Source organism: Hippopotamus amphibius, chromosome 13 (genome assembly GCF_030028045.1).
Source record: "Hippopotamus amphibius kiboko isolate mHipAmp2 chromosome 13, mHipAmp2.hap2, whole genome shotgun sequence".
Classification (NCBI taxonomy): Eukaryota; Metazoa; Chordata; class Mammalia; order Artiodactyla; family Hippopotamidae; genus Hippopotamus; species Hippopotamus amphibius.
The window spans coordinates 44,623,244-44,641,888 of record NC_080198.1 but is presented as its reverse complement, the minus strand read 5'-3'; the positions used below and the strand labels follow the sequence as shown (position 1 = coordinate 44,641,888).

Sequence of the window (18,645 nt, the reverse complement as noted above, 5' to 3'; positions counted from 1 at the left end):
ACAGGTACATAACCAGGCACTCAATAATTACTTGCTGGCTGATTCATTAATAATACTTTACAGCAAAAGCAAATAATGATATGCTATCTTGAAATTCTCATTTGCTTCATAACCTTCTCTTCTTAGGAAAAGGATTGTTCCAGGTAAACTCAGAGGTGAAGTAGTCAGCAGATCACTTGCACTTGAGACAGAGAGAGATTTCTTCTCTTGTCCAATGCTCCTTAACCAAAAAGCACGTCCCCTAGAGAAGGAACCAGAAGGAGCCGTAGCTACCTACATAACAACACAGCAACCCTCATGGCTGGTGTCCACTGAATGTTATGAGACTAGAAAAGACTACAGCACACAGAGTCAACTCCACTTGAGTTCGGCGAAGCATGAACCATAGACCACAGGATGCAGGGGCAAAAACTGCAGGGAAGAAGGAAACCTCATCTTGAAATTAAGCTACTTGGGACAGTAGCTTGAGTGAAAAAAAAAATGAATTCTGAATATGTCAGATACATTTTTATAAATAAATAAGCTACTGACATATTCTAAAAGTGAGCGTTTGCTTTTTTCACGTTTACTACATGAGTTTTACTCCTAAACTAGAATTTTTTTCTTATGTAGCTTCTCTGAGAGAATGGTTAATTAAGACATAAAGTCAGACCAGACAACCTAGGTTTGAAACTCAGCACCCCACCTTACTAGCTGTATGATTTGGGGCAAGCTTCTTAACTTCCCTGAGCGTCAATGTCTTCATCTGTAGAATGGGGACAGCAACACTATTTTATTCAGAGGTCACTGTGAGAATTAAATGAGATATTTGTAAAGCATTAAAAACCGTGCCTGGCATACAGTAAGACTATCCTGTCTTCCTATTGGACCACCGAATCCTAAATGCCCAATATCTATGGGTACATTTGCCGTGTGGGTCATTTTCATTTTCTGTGTTTCTCAGACTCAGCAGGAGTGAAAATCCACTTGACTGTTGAATTTGTCTGGAAAGGTCATTCTACCACCTGGTAAAGGTGGACACCCAAAGCTTTCTTGCCTCTTTTTAACAAGCCAGGTGAGGGCCAGATTCTAAAGGCAAAGCATCATTTCTCTCCTCTGGGGGATGGCATGTAGGAAAGGGAGATGAGTTGTAACCCACCTCCTGACACCCAAGGTGTCCACTTTGATCTGTGTAGCAATGGCATAGGTGACCCTCTTTGTCCAGTGGTTCTCACCTTGGGGGAGCATATCAGAATCCCCTGGAGAACCCCTTACCCTGATCCCCACCCACAAAAAGAACCACTGCCCTGATCGATGCAGAAAATAAATCTAAAATGAAAGGAAGGTTTACACTGTCTTCCCACATACCTCATAACTGATTTAACACACCGGTGAGTCACAGTGGTGTGAACATGGCATCACCTGGGTTACACATGTAAACAAACAGAGGAAATCCAGAAAGGACACCAGGTACAGAGCAGGGCTCCTAACCGGTGCTTCTACCGACCCCTGGGCCAGGCTAGCAAGGCTCACAAACCCCTCCTCGGAAGAAAGATTTAAAAACATAAAATAAAATACAAAGGACTACAAAGGAAACCAACTGTACTACAATGCAGTTAACACTTTAAAAGTCTGTGATACAAGTGCTTCTTTATCAATGCACACTAAATAACAAGGTCAGCACATCTAATAATGAGTGTAATTCCAAAGCAGTGAGGAGTAAAGATCTTCCTTCCTCTGCAACTGCTTCTTCTATAGCATGACATGAAAATACCTGTGATTTCCACTGGGGACAAAGTCACAGGTCCTGGTAATACCACTGTGCTTTGTTTCCTGTGTTCGTAGTGAAAGTAAATGCTGCATTTCAGCTAGAAGTTTATGAAACCAAGGACGTGATTTTTCTTTTTCTTTTACAAGTTAACAGAACTTCCAATTTCTCTCCGCAGACCCTTTGGGGGTCCCGGGACCTCAGTTTGAAAGCCCTGCTCTAGAGGGCGCTGTAGTTAAGTTAGGGGTTAATGCCCGATCGTTCACTTAACTGATATTTAGCAAACACCCACTTTGTTCTAAGCACAGGTACCACAGAAGAAAATACAGAATTAAGGTTAGACTTGAATGCAACCATGCTCTAAGAACTTTCAGAATCTCTGCTCAATGTTTATTTTGGTTCTTCTAGCTTTATTATAATTTGTGTTATGCACTGCCAAATTCACCAGGATTTTTTTTGCTTTCTCTCTGCTTTACATATACCACTAGAAGCAAAACAAACAAACAAATAATAACCAGCCACAACGTCTGTTCAAGTCTACTGTTAAAAGGACTTTAGAAGCAATGGATCAGTGCTATGGAATAAGTACTGTGAGCCCTCCACGCCTCAATTTCCTTGACAATGAAACCAGCCTGGCCCAAACCAGACATTTTACAGGGACGAGATAAGGCAATTCATATGAAAGGTCTCTGACAACTGTGAAGTATTATCCTTGGGTGGTGTTCCAATCACACCGTGACTGTCAGTGATTAGTCATTGTGTACTGAGGGACCTGGGAGCCTCCCTCAGCAGAAATGGCCAAGGGGGGTCCTGCAGAATCACAGGAGGGTCTGTTAAGGAAGAGGGAGTAACATGAAGGGATTTCTGGAAAATAATTCTGCTGTGAATTCTACTGTGAAGCAGTCTGAAGAAACCAAATACGACACCTACCAGGGAGGTCACCCAGGACGTGGTTTTCCACACAATACCACATCTCCCTGGGTGTACAGATACCGAGAGTAAACAAAAGTGACTTGTAACGAGCCTCCGCTAGGTTACAAGATACACCGAAAGTTCTAAAGCGTCAACTGGACCACTAGTTCAAGTCTAATGTGCTTCATATCTGCCCGGGTGTAGATTACTCTATTTTTATTCCTATCAAAACTGATTATCTGCAGTGCTTACAAAGAGACTGTAGGGTTTGCGCAAAGTATAAAAACACAGGCCAATTTAAGCAGAATTCCTTTCTTATTAATACCTAATCGAGAAAATGTGAAAATAGCCCAGATACGTGCTAAAGGAGAAACTTACAAGTTCTGACCTGTTTATTACTAATGATTTCACAAATTCAAGAATATCAGAGATTGGTCTGTATTAGTGAAAATAATCACAGAAAGCTTTACAGATGCACAATAAGCTGGTTTTGCACCAAGTTATCTAAGTAGAAGCAGGATTGTTGTACTCTTTTTTTTTTTTAAAGATGACACAATGATACATGGTATATAAATGATATCACTTTCAAAGCGACATCACTAATTTAGACTAGGTTCAAATTAACTTGAATTTTAAGTCAGGAGTGTCAAAACAAAAGAGAACTGGTCTTACCAGTCTCGTACGGCCGCCATGAATTTCTAAAGAGAAAAATTACATCTTGAATGAACATCAGAAATATTACTGGTATGTTGTAAATCAATTCTACCTCAATTTAAAAGGAAAGAAATATCACTGGTATAAATGTTTTAAATTTTCATATATTTCTCAAGCCTGCAAAATCAGGTTTCACATCCTTGTCATCACAAACACACTGGAAAAAAGCCCCACCTAGTATACTGCTCACCCTACCAGGTGTCAGCTCTGCAGCCTATGGCAGGACCAGTTTGTTGCTACAGGAGCATCTTGCCTCTCCCAAATAACCAGTGCAGCAGGCTTTCACAGAAAAATCAGCAGCCTTGATGTGTCATGCTATGTCCTACAAATACTGAGCAGCCTAGAGGTTCCCAATATCTTGGGTATTTAATGAAGACAAGCTCCCCCCCAATACAAGTTTCTAAGGACTCACATGGAAGGAAATGGGAGCTTTTTTTTTTTTTTTTTTTGGCTCTGCCACTTGGCATGCAGGATCCCGTGCCCCTTGCAGTGAACGCAAGGAGTCTCAACCAATGGACCACCAGAGAAGTCCCTGGGAGCATTTTCCATTCTCCAGTCTGGTTAAGAGAAAGCTGGTCCAAATGAAAAGTCATACTTGTCCCCACGACTCCAACATTTGTATCCTCAAGACTCAAAGTCAAGGCCTTTTATGGGGCTGACTCCCTCAGCCACATTTCTTTCAAGTACTTTCCACGGATGGCAGGCTGCAAGCCGCAGCAGCCAGTAAAGCGCTCACGTGCGGCCACAGCTAAGGAGGACAGGGCGCCACGAGAAAGGGGAAGCACTCACGGAAGTACTTCAGCGTCTCCTCAATCTGCTCGGTCGTGAGGTCAATGTTGGCATCTGGAGAAATGAGGGGGGTGTGGAGCCAGTCGTCGTGGTCATAACCGTAGATGGTGTCAGCTCTTAGCTTGTAATGGGGCAGCTGCTCCTCCAGCAGGCTGATGATCTCGACTTCCGGAAGGTCGGTGCTGTTGCACACGTCTGGAGGGGAGAAGATGGAGAGATGAGAACCTGGACCTGGTGGTGGCCTCGCGGCTGCTAGTGACCCAACCCTGGGGCCCGCAGCCAGCGTCTCTGGCTACTTACCTGCAGCACGGAGAGGCCAGACGAGGCCACGTCAGAGATCCTTTTCCAACTTAAATTCTACTCTCAAAACTTGGAGTTATGCGTGCTACTGCCAGACCTACCTGAAACAGCTCCTGCTGTTTAGCTGCCCACTTTCTGTGAGGTACAGTCAAAATTCTGTGCCTTCACCATTTGGCCTCAGTCTTTCTTTCCAACCCTTTCTCTGGCCACTCTCTCTCAAAGATTCTACAGTTAAGCCGAAACAGTTATCATTTCACCAATATGCCAAATTTCTTCCTGCCACTATTTTACCACTCAAGCCATGCCTCCACATAGATAAGATTTTGCCTTCATTTAATTCATTCATTCACCTGTTCATCCTCCTACATCTCCTTCCATCCGTATCATCCAACTATATCCCGAGTCCCGCAGTCACAGGAGACACGATGGTAAACACACCAGTCATGGTCCTGCCTTTGCAATGCTTGCATCCTCATGGGGCTTCCAGCCACTCAACGGACAGGTGCCCCTCCGTCAAGGCGCAGCTTGAATACCATCTCTCCCTGACAGGATGGTGTTCTGAGCACACCAAGCAGAAGTAACCTGGGTGAGCCTAGCCTGGCCTTTTGATGGTTTGACAGGCTTGGGGTCAGTGGGTTCCAGGCTGCTGTTGCTATAGACCTGCCAGAAGCCATGGACCTGTCAGGGTCTAGGTTCAGTCAGGAAGCGGATGCCCTTCATCTGAGACTCACCCGAGACTACATATTATAGCTTATGAACGGTGTGAGTTGGAGCTGTGGAGAAATGATGACTGTAGAGAGCATACAGGTTCCTTTCCTCCAGGTGGGGCCAGCAATGTCCTTTCACACGTTAAGCCTGAGTACGCGCCAAGAGAAGGGGTGGGTCTGCAGACAAGCTACTTCAGTTCTTGGCTCTGCTTCCTGTTCTCCGGAAGGGAAAAGCATCCCGACACCACCCTGATTTGTCACTGTGATTAGGTGAACACCTCTACCATACTTATAAAATCTACCTGTTTAGAACAAAAACGTCCCATTGAGAACAGCCCAGGAATCCCGCAGCACTCCTAGTGCTCCCGCCTGGGAAATGGGCGGCAGATGGCAGAGGGAAGCGCACAGCTTACAGTCAGATGGCCGAGGCTTCGCACACACTATCTGCCACTTATTTAGCCGTGTGACCTTGACCTGCAAGATATTCCACAGTCTCTGTGAATCTCAGCTTCCTCACCTATAATAAGTCACAGCAAATATAATCTATGTCTCAGGTTGCTTGGAGGGTCCAAGAATGCACTGAAGGCTCTTTCTTGGCTTGGTGCTTGGCACGGTGAAAGCATTCCCAGGGAATTCTCAAAGGCTCTCATATTATGTTTACCCAAGCTCAGGGCTCAGATGTGTCTTCTCCACGTGGCAGAGGTGGTGTCCCCCTCCACAGGAGGTCCTTGGGGCCCCTGGCCCTGCAGCCAAGGTCAAGGAGAGCTCCCAGGGCAGTCTTTATAATCCTCCTCTAATTCTCTGGGTCTTCTAGGGAGCTGAAAACATGCTGATGTTTACAAAGCTGGTCACATTACAGAAAAATCAACCATACAGAATTCTTTACAAAGGCTTTTTGGCACAGTCTCACCTTCTGATACTTTACCTCACTAGTCAACATATGCTTTAAGGAAAACGATACCTCTTGGGCACAAGGACCCACACTGTAAATACGTTGACCTTCAGCCCTGGAAACGTGGAAAGACAGGGAAGTCTCAGCGTTTGAGCAGCTGCCAGTGTGCTCACACGGTTTTCTTAGAAGGGATTTTATTTTTATTTTTTGGAGTCCGTTGCCTTTCCCACCACCAAATGGCAGTGACACCAGAAGATTCTAGCCTGTCGTGTGGGCGCATCACACAGGAATGTGCTGGTACACTGCCTGATCTCCTAGGGACAGGCTGGCGTGGCCTTCTGCGGAGCAGATCTGTGTTTAGCCAAGAGATGCCATCGGCTGGGTGTCAGCCCTCCGTGACCCTGTATCCCCTTGGCCAGATGCTGGTTGTGAGGCCTCACCTCGAGATGAGCTTTGTGAGAACTTACTCCTCACCTGATTGCAAGATGGGGAAGTATTTCCTTGGTTAGGAGCCCATCTGGGGCCCTTTGGAGGGTGTTTTGCTGTTAGTAGGATGATAAAGAAATACGAGACAACTTCTGCCTTGAGGTTGGGCTGCTGGCTCTGGCCGAGGGGAGGGCGTGACTCTGTTCTCCCCAGACTTTGCTGAGCCTGGGCGGGGCCAGCTGAAATGCCAAGTGCGCCGGCTGTGACACTTCCCACACGAGGCAGAGCATACCCATCCCCCTCCAGTCCCCAGAGTGCCCAGTAAAACTTGAAATGTCTTCACGTTCCATGTATAACTCTTCCCTCAAGCACTTGAAAAACCACATGGACTTCTTGAGTTGAAATGTCCTGCAGTGAAGCTTTGCATGTTGAATTAAGTAAGAAGGGGCAGCTAACAGGTGCTTTCCACGGGCTCCTGCCCAAGAAGGGGAGGAGCTGGCCACTGAATGCTCTCTTTACCTGTGAGTCCATACTTTTTTTTGCCTGCCGTGCAGCCTTCTTTTTAAACACGAAGGAGATGGGGATTTTGGTAAGTCTCTGGCATAGCCCTTCATCTGCGCACAGGTGTCCAAATCCTTCCTGAAGAAGACAGGTTAATTCTGCTTGGTGTGCTCAGAACACCATCCTGTCAGGGAAAGGTGGTATTCAAGCTGTGCCTTGATGGAGGGGCGCCTGTCGGTTTAGTGGCTGGAAGCCCCATGAGGATACAAGCATTGCAAAGGCAGGACCGTGACTGGTGTGTTTATCAGCATGTCTCCTGTGACTGTGGGACTCAGGATATAGTTGGAAGCGGGTCCTCCCATCCAAGGATGCAGGTCTCACTGAGGGCTGTGGGAGGGGAGAGAGGGTCCTGAGGGTCTGGGGCTGTAGGTCCAGCTATGTTCACCCTGCACCTGACTTGGGCCAGATCCATGACCCCCAGAGAGAGGCTAGAAGGAGGATTCTCCATCTAAGCATTTGCACTGATGCAAAGGTGACATGCCAGGTTCATGAAACCTGCCAGGGGCCCCAGATGATGCCTGCATCTTCCAGCAGAGACTGCAGCTCTAAATTACTGTCCAACGTTTAAAAATACAGACCCCTGGCCTCTTGGGAAAAGTCAGCATATCTAGGACCACACAGTTACAGGCTCTGAGTGGTGGCCACCCCCAGGTGGGCGGGGAGGTAGCTTCACCAGGGTTTCCGGGCCTTCTGCCCACACACCAGAGCTGAGGGCACTGGGCCCAGGAGAACAGAGAGCGTAAGGGAGTGGAGGACAGTATCCTGAACACTCCCCCAGGCTCCGGAGATCCTAGGAAAAACAGCAGGGAGAGAGGCAAGGATAAAAGGAGGGAGAGAGTGCAGTGCTGGACAAAGAGGAAAAGCTTGGCCAGAAAAAAGTCAGGCAGAATCAAAGGAAGAGAGGAACAGAAGGGCACAGGAAAGGAGGAAGGAGGAAAGCCAGAACCCGAGGCAGGCCAGCCAGCACCACGACTGCCACCTGCTGGCAGGCACCAGAGGCCCTGGGTGCAGCAAGAGCTGCCCCCGGAGTTTGGAGAATGGGCTCCCAGCCCTCGCCCTGCACCCAACTTCGCCAAGTCACTGCAACTCATGTCTTGGTTTATCTGGGACTTTGGCTCTCCATCTGTAGAACAAAGGCCTCAGGTTGCAGAAGGGCTCTTTCCCTACCCAAAATGTCTGAACTGCCAGACCAAGGGCCGTGTCTAGGGTTGGCTGCCACTCCCAGCACATCCTACCTCCACTGAAGGGGTCCCACAGCACCTGGATATGTCACCAGGGATCTATGTTTTTACTAAGATTCCCTGATTTTTATTTTTTTATGTTTTTATTTTTTTCCTGATTTTTAAATGTTGGATGCTAGTTTAGAATTCTGTAAATGCCTGAGGTCAAATTAAACACGTGTGTCTCCAGTTTGCACACTGGGATTTCCCATCCTGGTGTCTCACTCTGGGCCTAGGGAGAAGGTTCTAGACGACACTAAAGGTGATGATTAAAGAATGAGAAAAGGAACATTAACTCATCAAAACTGGCCATGTTCCAAAAGCCCACTTTTCTTCTGTTTTTTTCCTCCCTATCCCAACCCTACTCCATTTCTTTACCCACCAAGTTTCTGCTTGGCCACAAGGGTGGTGGGTGAGGAGTGGGACCCCAGTCTGCGCTTGAGAACGTTCTGGTTGGGCCAATAAGCCTCTCTCATCACCCATTACCCTTGACAGTGACTGCAAACCCACAGCCACGTTTTAAAGTCTTCACAAGACAAGACCCCTTACCTACTCAGCTGCTCACAAATCATTCTGTACAGACTTGGAAACAGCGCCTTTTTCTTGAATTACTAGGATTAAAGGGCAATGGACTCAGAGACTCACACACAGGGGACACACGTGATACTTTGCAACTGGTATCTGCCAGACGTCCTTCTGGAAAATTCTCTATCATAGTCACATAGTTTAGAGTCTCACCGAAGCATCATCAGGAAACTGTGTTAGTAATTACTCCCTAGAATACCATAAAAGCTGTGATTTCACCAACTACAAAGGCACCGACAGACCTAAAAATTACTGACTCAACCACCTCATTTCATAGAAGAGGACACTGCACTCAGAGAGGCTGAGGAGGTGGCCGCACGTCACAGAGCAGCCAGAAACAGACGTCAGACCAGGGCACCATCCGCTGCATGGCCCCCACCAGGAGCCTCAGGAAGGAGCAGGGCCACCCCGGAGGCTGACATTCTCCACTGTTTACCCAGCCTGCCTGGTGACCAGTAAATGCTCAATACACATTTTGCTGACCGATACAAACCCCTTGTGTCTATTCCTGCACTTCATCAACTCTCACAGGCCAGCAGGCAGTGCAGGGTGACGATCCGGAACACGTTTACAAACCAGGAACCCAAGGTCCCCAAGTCACACGGGGAGCCCAAGTCACTCCACTAGGAAGGCGTGCGCCCCCGCCCCTCCCGTCCCCCCAGCCCGAATCCACACATGCCTCACTGCCACTGCCTGTGGCCCCTTGAGGGGATCCCCTAGGGAAGGAACCTGCAAGAAAGCATCTCTCCTCCCTTCCCTCACCGGTGGGCGTTCCAGCGGACCTGGGGGACCCTCCTGAGAACTGAGCCTGGGCCAGCGGTGCCCCGGGGCAGGCAGCACAGCACACTGCAAACCCCGTGCTCCTGTAATGGGCTCCGGCGATGCCCCTGCGACTGCAACGCAGACCCCCTGCGCCAGAATCTATGAGGCTGGGACCCAGGAGCCGGCTTTTGCATCAAGTCCTCCGAGGGGATCTCGCCATCCGCATTTGAGAGTTGACAGCCCCTTGTGATTTTTTTTTTTTTTTTTTTTTGGGGGGGCACACGGGCTTCGTTGCTCCGTGGCATGTGGGATCTTCCTGGAGCAGGGATCGAACCTGTGTCCCCTGCGTTGGCAGGCGGATTCTTAACCACTGCGCCACCTAGGAAGCCCGCCCCCTTGTGATTTTAATGAACTAAAGCTGCTGTCTTAAAAAGAACTGATAAATAAGGCCTGTGGCTCAACATTCAAACAGTCCAAAAGGGCAAGGTGGCCCCCTCCCCCACCCATCCCTCCCACACACCTGCCCTCTCCCCACTTCCACCCAAGACTTCTCAGACTCCTCCCCAGGGCGGGCGTGAGCTCACACCCGAGCCAGCCTCTCCCAGCCCTGCCACTTACAGAAGGGGACACCGAGGCCCTGCCAGAGGTGCAGGGACCTGGGAGAGGTCTCGTGGCAGAGCAGTGTTGGGACTGGACACCAGGACTCCCGATGTCCTCCGGTCCCCCCAACCCGAGTTCACCTCCTGACACTCTAGCCCCACAAGGACAGGACAGGGATACGACGTCTCTTCTCTTCCGGCTGTCTCGCTGTGAGCAGAAATCAGGGTCTCCAGGAGGGGGAAGGACAAGCAGACAACCACGTGGAAGCAGAAACAAAAGGTCAAGGAAATCAGGATTCGGAGACAGAAACAAAACTTGCCACTGGAAAGGCCGTGACCTTACCTGCCACCAGAAGCGACTCTTTCTAAGAAAAAGGATAAACAATGCCCTCGATTCAGTTCCATGCAGGGGGGTGTCAGGTTCTGAGCTGTCGCTTGATCACACACGACACCAGCTCCTGTGACAGCAGCACAGGCGGAGACGGCCAAGCCACCCAGCGGCCACCTTCACAAGCAGGGTCTCTGCCCTGAGTCTAAAGTGCCACCTTGTGCAACTGAATGTGGCCCCGTCCACTCAGACACACCAGCATGTTGTGCAACAAGAGGGCAGCAAGAGGCGGGACAAAGTGAAGCCAGAAGGACTCTGCTATGGAGGCCCCAGGACGGCAAAACTAACTGCAGTGTTCTGCAGAAATAGTGACTCCAACGGGCTTTGCATAGAAATCTACAAAAGCAGACGATATCACATTTCAGGTTAGACTGATTCTAACACTAAGATATAAAGCTAGAACTGCACAGAAATTTTATTTTAAAAGGAAAAATTAATGTGGTAATTTTAAGAGTTAAACCTCCAGGAAAATGCTCAAAAAAATGGGGGAAAGGGGGAGTGTGGATTACTATTCATTTGAATTTGTTTTACTATGAAATAAATAGGAAAAAATACTTTGGTTTTCCAATTTTCTTGATAATTTCTCTTAAAAGTATATACGTTACATATTTATAATTATTAAATTACCAGGGGAAACATTTTACATGAAAATAGCCAGTGTCGGTGTGATTGTAATTAATGTGCTCACAACTGAATTAGTGTTTAGACAGATGGAGCTGGTGGAAATTGGAACAACACTTGCAGTAAACAGTTTGACAGCATGTTTGGAGAACCAAAATTCTGTCATGACCCTCAAACCAGTAATCTCCCACGTGGGACTAAATATAAGAGAGGAATCCAAAAAAATCTGAAGTGCAAAATACATGAGGGTGTTTATAGTGCATATTTGATAAAGTTAAAAACATGCATAAATAGGTTCCTTGCAAAGTTAAACAGAGTTACCATATGATCCAGCAATTCCACTTCCAGGTATGCATCTAAAAGAAGCAAAAGCAGGGACTTGACCAGATATTTGTACACCATGTTCACAGTAGCATTATTACAACAGTGAAAAAGTGGAAGCAATCAAGTGTCCATCAGTGGATAAACAGATAACAAAATGTGGTAGATATGTACAATGGAATATTATTCAGCCTTAAAAAGGAAGGAAATCCGGTCCTATGCTACAATATGGATGAACCTTGAGGACGTAACACCAAGTGAAATAAGCCAGTCACAAGAGGACAGACACTCTATGAATCCTCTTATAGGAGACTGTTCGAGGAGTCAAATTCCTAGAGACAGAATGTAGAAAGGTGGTGGCCAGGGGCTGGAGGGAGCAAGGAATGGGGAATTTGTGTTTAATGCGTACGGTTTCATGTGGGGAAGATGATAAAGTTCTGGAGGTTCATAGAGGTGATGCGTGCACAGCAAGGTGAATGTACTTAACACCACAGAACTGTACACTTAAAAATGGCTAAAATGGTAAACTTTATGTGATGTATCTTTTACCATTACTTTTTTTAAAATAAATAAAAGATGACCACTCTACTCATGTTATCTCCCGGTGTATGGTTTTTGTTAGTGTTCTGGTTACAAAGTCGCATAACTCCTGTTATTTTTAGTGTCCAATTTTGCAGAACACAAAGTTTTTCAGGAGCAAACATATTATGCTACACCAAGACTGCCTGTGTGTAAAGTTCAATTTTTGTGCAGTCAAATTTTTTCCACCAGTTTTACTGGGATATGATTGACATGCAGCGCTGCATAAGTTTAAGGTGTGGGGCATACTGATTTGACTTGCATACATCCTGAAATGAATACCACAGTAAGTTTAGTGAACATCCATCATCTCACATAAATGCAAAATTAAAGACAGAGAAGAAACTGTTTCCATGTGATGAAAACTCTTCGGATTTACTCTCTTAACAACATTCATATATACTTGTAACACAGAGCAGTGTTAGTTGTATTTATCATGTTGTATGTTACAGCCCTGGTAGGTATTTATCTTATAACTGGAAGTGCGTACCTTCTGCCTTCATCCAGCTCTCCTTCCCCCGACCCCCCATCCCCACCTTTGGTAACCACAAATCTGATCTCTGCTTCTATGAGTTTTTGTTTGTTTTTGGAAACGTAATTGACCTACAACACTATGTCAGTACCTGTTACATAACATAGTAATTCAATATTTCTATATATTTCAAAATGATCACCAGGTCTAGTTACAATCTGCCACCAACCAAAGACATTACAAAACTAATGACCGCACTCCCCACACTGTACATACCATACTGTAACTCCTTTGTTTTGCAGCTAGAAGTTTGTACCTCTTAATCCCCCCGTGATCATTTTCCTTATAATCCTAGCCTTTGGGTCACGCTGAGGATGGCCCTCCCCATCTCAAGATTATTAAAATATCCAGCAATATTTACTGTTAGCACTTTTATGGCTTCATTCTTTTTTTTTAAGTGTACAATTTGATATTTTTTTTCTTAATAATGTATATATGGCAATGCCAATCTCCCAATTCATCTCAACCCAACCCCCCCTCCCCCCATCCCCCGCTTTCCCCACTTGGTGTCCATATGTTTGTTCTCTTACATCTGTCTCTATTTCTGCCTTGCAAACCAATTGATTTGTACCATTTTTCTAGATTCCGCATATATGTGTTAATATACAATATCTCTTTTCCTCTTTCTGACTCACTTCACTCTGTATGACAGTCTCTAGGTCCATCCATGTCTCTACAAATGTTCCAATTTCGTTCCTTTTTATGGCTGAGTAATAGTCCATTGTATATATGTACCACATCTTCTTTATCTATTCATCTGTTGATGGACATTTAGGTGGCTTCCATGCCCTGGCTATTGTAAAGAGTGCTGCAATGAACACTGGAGTGCATGTGTCTTTTTGAATTACGGTTTTCTCTGGGTGTATGCCCAGCAGTGGGATTGCTGGGTCATATGGTAACTCTATTTTTAGTTTTTCAAGGAACCTCCATATTGTTCTACACAGTGGCTGTATCAATTTACATTCCCACCAACAGTGCAGGAGGGTTCCCTTTTCTCCACACCCTCTCCAGCATTTATTGTTTGTAGATTTTCTGATGATGCCCATTCTAACTGGTGTGAGGTGATACCTCACTGTAGTTTTGATTTGCATTTCTCTAATAATTAGTGATGTTGAGCAGCTTCTCATGTGCCTCTTGGCCATTTGTATGTCTTCTTTGGAGAAATGCCTATTTAGGCCTTCTGTCCATTTTTTGATTGGGTTGTTTGTTTTTTTTTGATGTTGAAATGCATTAACTGTTTATATATTTTGGAGATTAATCCTTTGCCTGTTGATTCCTTTACAAATATTTTCTCCCATTCTGAGGGCTGTCTCTTCACCTTGTTTATGGTTTCTTTTGCTGTGCAAAAGCTTTTAAGTTTCATTAGGTCCCACGTATTTATTTTTGTTTTTATTTCCATTACTCTAGGTGGTGGGTCAAAAAAGATCTTGCTGTGATTTATGTCAAAGAGGGTTCTTCCTATGTTTTCCTCTAAGAGTTTCATAGTGTCTGGCCTTACATTTGGGTCTTTAACTCATTTTGAGTTTATTTCTGTGCATGGTGTTAGGAGTGTTCTGATTTCCTTCTTTTCCATGTCGCTGTCCAGTTTTCCCAGCACCACTTATTGAAGAGGCTGCCTTTTCTCCGTTGTATATCTTTGTATGGCTTCATTCTTAACATTCTATCTTTGAACCACCTGGATTTTATTGGGTTTGAAGGAGCCAGGGTCCTTCTGTACTTCTAGGATCCTTCTGTACTGATAGGGATCCAGCTGTACTTTTTATAATGATAACAAACAACAGCAACAATGGCAATTATTGATGGACGCTACCATATCCAAGCATTTATCTCCACCGACTCATTTAAACCGCCAACAGTCCTAAGAACGGACACTATTATCATCCCCATGTTACAGAAGGGGAAACTAAGGCACAGAGACGTTAAATAACTGGACCCGCATCACACAGTAAGTATCTAACACAGAGTCTGGACCCAGCAGCCATGCTGCCTCTGGCCCTCTGGTCTCACTGGTTAAATAATTCCTCCGTATAACTCTTTTCTCTAAACTGTCCTCCTCTTCCCAGCTCCCACTCTCTTGAATACTTGCCTTTGAGACTTCTTGAAACATAGCACATCACTAAAGCTTTACTTCTGACTCATTCAGAGACTTTGTCTTCAAACAGCAGCATGTCAGACGTGACTGACTTTACTTTTGTCCTGCCTCCTGGTGGTTCTACTCACTTGAGGTTTCATTAGTCATACGTCTTTTGTTTTATAGACTATGTGCTTTTTTTTTTCCCTAGTGATTTAGGGCAATTTCCTGCAAGTGCAGGGAATGGAGGGTGGCAGGCACTGTGCAGGGTGGCCTCTAGCTATGGGTTACCATCACCACTTACCCTTTGAGCTATGCAAACACCATCATTTTCTCCTGGGGGTCATGATGTGAAAGACGAGGAAACACTGCTTTAGAAGGTTCACATTCTATCTTTAAGATATGACATCTTATGGTATCACATCAGAGAGGCATGGGACACACTGCTAATGGCTTTCCAACCACCCATACTCTCCCACTTTCCTTAGTATCAAAGACCTGGGAAGACTACATTCCTTAGCCTCCCTGTAGAAAGGTGCGACCAAGAGTGCTAAGTTCTGGCCATTGAGATTTAAGCAGTGGTATGGTGAGGCTTTCCCAAAGGCTGCCTTCTTACAGCCTGGAACTTGGACATGATAGCTGGAGCTTCAGCAGCCTTATGAGATCATGAGGTGACCTTAAGGATAGAAACCACGAGTAGGGTAGAACTGAAGGACAGGAGGATCCTGGGCCTTTGAGGACAGAAGGGCTATACCAGCACTACAGAACCTCCCTCTGAACTTCTTTTATGTGAAAGAACAATAAATCTTATCAGGTGAAGGCATGTTCTATTCAGCTCAGCCTATGCCTTACTGACATAGGTAGTTACCTTAAAATTACTAGGAGGTAAATTTGTATTTCTCTCATTATCTGTAGCAAAAATAGGATATCTTGCTTATATTTCATCTCACTAATCTCCTTCCCATGTCTTCAGTTTTGTTTTTCTAATCCGGGGGTTCAAATCCAATTTCCTGTTTTCAAATTATTAACTCTTTACACTTATATTCGCTTTCTGGTTTCCAAAAACACTTGCACCCAGTATTTACAGTTAGATTCTCTAAGACCTTCAAGGCAGCCTGAGCAGCTGCCAGAGTTCAGGGCCCAACCCTTCCACCTGTCCTCTCCTTCCCAAAGTCAGCCCTTACCAAGGGACAGTGGAAGTCAGTTAGCATAAGGGATAAACTTTGAGATCAAGAGTTATGTGCCAAAACACAGAAACTTTATTTTATTAATAGAACAAGATTTTGTGAACCTAAAATACCTACTGTGCCTCTTCCATTCAATGCAGTCAACTGTTTTATTGTTAATCTAAACTAACTTCCTGAACAGGAAATTCTGTTTATAAATGAACAATGGTTACTTTTTCAAAACATCACATGAGATCATCTGGCTATTAAAAGATTTCAAATGCATACGAAAACAGATCACTGCAGCCTGATAATAAACAGTTAAAACAGATAAAACAATAAAAACTGGGCCTGAAATGATTCCACATTACTTGAACCAGGTTTTAAACCAACACAAACATAAATTCAAAATGTAGAAAATTACAAAGGATAACTTCCTACAAAGCAGAATACAAATGAAGAAATACAGGCCTGTATTAAATAAAAAAATAATAAAAGGAAAGAAATTTAAAGTTATCTCATCAGGTGACATAGGCATGATACACAAGTGTTAGGAGCAGTTAAAGTTCCTATTAAGTGTGCACTTGACTAGCATGGATGGCCACTCAAGAAGACCCCTGGCTCTGCTCTCCAACACCAGGGGTGGGCCAAGAAAAACAAGGACAGCAGAAACCAAGAAGTGACGTTCTGAAAGCTTATTAAAAATGCAGCCAACATGAGGTGACGTGTGAGTATACTGGTGGGTAACAGTTAAAGGGCCTGGCGTGTCTTTAGGAGTGATGAAAATGTTCCAAAATTGACTGTGGTAATGACTGCATAACCCTGTGAACATACTAAAAACCATCAAATTATACACCGTAAATGGGTGAATTATATGATATGTGAGTTCCATTTCAATGAGGCGGTTACTCACACACAAAAAATGTAGCCACAAGGAATGTGAATAAAGGTCACTGGGCACACCTACCACCCTTGGGCACATCTTCAAATCTCCCACCACGAGCCACAACTACTGAGCCCACGTGCCACAACTACTGAAGCCCGTGCGCCTAGAGCCGGTGCCCTGCAACAAGAGAACCCACCACAGTGAGAAGTCAGTGCACCAAAACAAAGAGTAGCCCCCGCTCGCCACAACTAGAGAAAGCCCGTGCGCAGCAACCAAAACCCAATGCAGGGTTAAAAACCACACAAAATTCAGCCCACTGCCTGTTTTTATAAATAAACATTGCATTGAAACAGAGCTACACTCATTCCTTTAGGTACCATCCACGGCTGCTGTCAGCTACAACAGCTGAGACCACAGAACTAACAAACCTAAAATATTTACTCTCCAGCCCTTTAGGGAGAAGTCTGCAAGTCCCTGCTCTAGGCCATTGGAGCCATGTCCTTCCCCTACACACTCCCACCCAGTTCCCTAGCTCATCAGAGCTGAGAGACTAAGCAGAGGCCTTAAAGGTCACTGACACCACGGGGCGTTCCCGAAGCCTCTGCCATGCAAGGCCACTCGGGCGACCTGAGGATCCTCTAAACTCCAGGCTGATCTTCCCTCACTCCCCACCCTTGCGATGGCTCCCTGTGAATGAAGTATCATTTTGCAACTCAGTGACCTTGAGCCAGGCCATGGAACGTCCCCTGACCAACAGAATGTGAGTGGACGTCACATGTCCAACCAGAGGCTCTGAATGTGCCTGTGTGGTTACATTTGTCCCCGTGAGCTCCTGTCCCCTGCCAGGAGAAGAACATGGCCCTAGACAGCTGCTGCCTGTCATCCTGAATCTTCTAACGCGACAAGCGAAGCAGACCTGAACTGAAGCCCGGGCATGGGAACTTATGACCAGGAGCAAGGAGTGAGGGTGGCAGTAGCCACTGTGGAGTTGAGAGTTTGTTGGTTTGTTACCCAGCATTTCCACAGCAAGCCTAACTAATACACACCCAATTTAAAAGCACGTAGGAGAATAAAGTTCACTGCATAGGACTGAAATGCCATCACCATCAGGATCTCCTAACAAGTAGTCTAAGCAAGAAGGACATGGCCACACTTGTCTTTCATGACACCCTCCCTCACAAAAACAACTTCTGGAATTAACTCCAGCAAACAGCAGATGGGAATCAAAAACAGGTGGGATGGACCAAGGCTGGAGAAGGCATGGGGGCAGATTTCTTTCGTTCTACACATCTAAAGTTGCCAGCCCTACCTGTCAGACTCTGGACAATGAACTCCTCTGTCCTCTAATCCCTTTCAAAAGCTGCAAACTCAGGGCGCTGCAGGTGTCTGCTCTCAAGGTTAAGGCTGCCACTCCTGTTGCTAGCACTCCCCTGGCCCACTAGGTGGTGCTGCATCTGCACCCTGGCAAGCCCACACCCTCCCCCAGGTCGTGGACAAAGGGAGGAGAGGACACAGAATACAGTACTTCCAGGCCTTCCTCAAACTCAGACTTGCCCCTTCCCGTTTCTAGTCCCCACAAACCCCTCCTCAAATAGAACTGAAATAGCACTGAGCAATGGCGTTCAAACCCACAGTTATGACAACCTGAGTTATCTGTTGTAAGGTTTTTTTCAACACAGAAAAAAAAAGTATAGTTGTATTTATCAAATAGACTGGAATATAACAGGTTGGGATGGGTGTGAGAACAGAACAGAATTCCTACCAAAAGCAGAGAAGGGAGGTCAGGGTGCCCAGGACCATCAGCTTTGCCTCACCATCATGTTTCTAACCACTGAAAGCAGCAAGACCTTCCTTCTCTCCCACCAAG

At 45.7% G+C, this 18,645-nt stretch overlaps 1 protein-coding gene across 7 annotated transcripts in view; it reads right to left on the bottom strand.

Annotated features, from left to right (window-relative positions):
* Positions 1-18,645, bottom strand: part of TRAK1 (trafficking kinesin protein 1) — a 100,988-nt gene that overhangs the window by 69,887 nt on the left and 12,456 nt on the right. For 5 of the 7 annotated variants that reach the window (XM_057704534.1, XM_057704536.1, XM_057704527.1 and 2 more), the window contains exon 2: positions 4,163-4,357. Coding sequence is in view for 5 of the 7 variants with exons in the window: in XM_057704536.1 (XP_057560519.1) it covers positions 4,163-4,357 (195 nt within the window). In the remaining 2 variants the exon portion in view is untranslated. Of the gene's footprint in view, positions 1-4,162; positions 4,358-4,812; positions 5,195-18,645 lie in introns of those variants that run through there. The other 2 variants (XM_057704528.1, XM_057704531.1) reach the window with 2 other exon arrangements.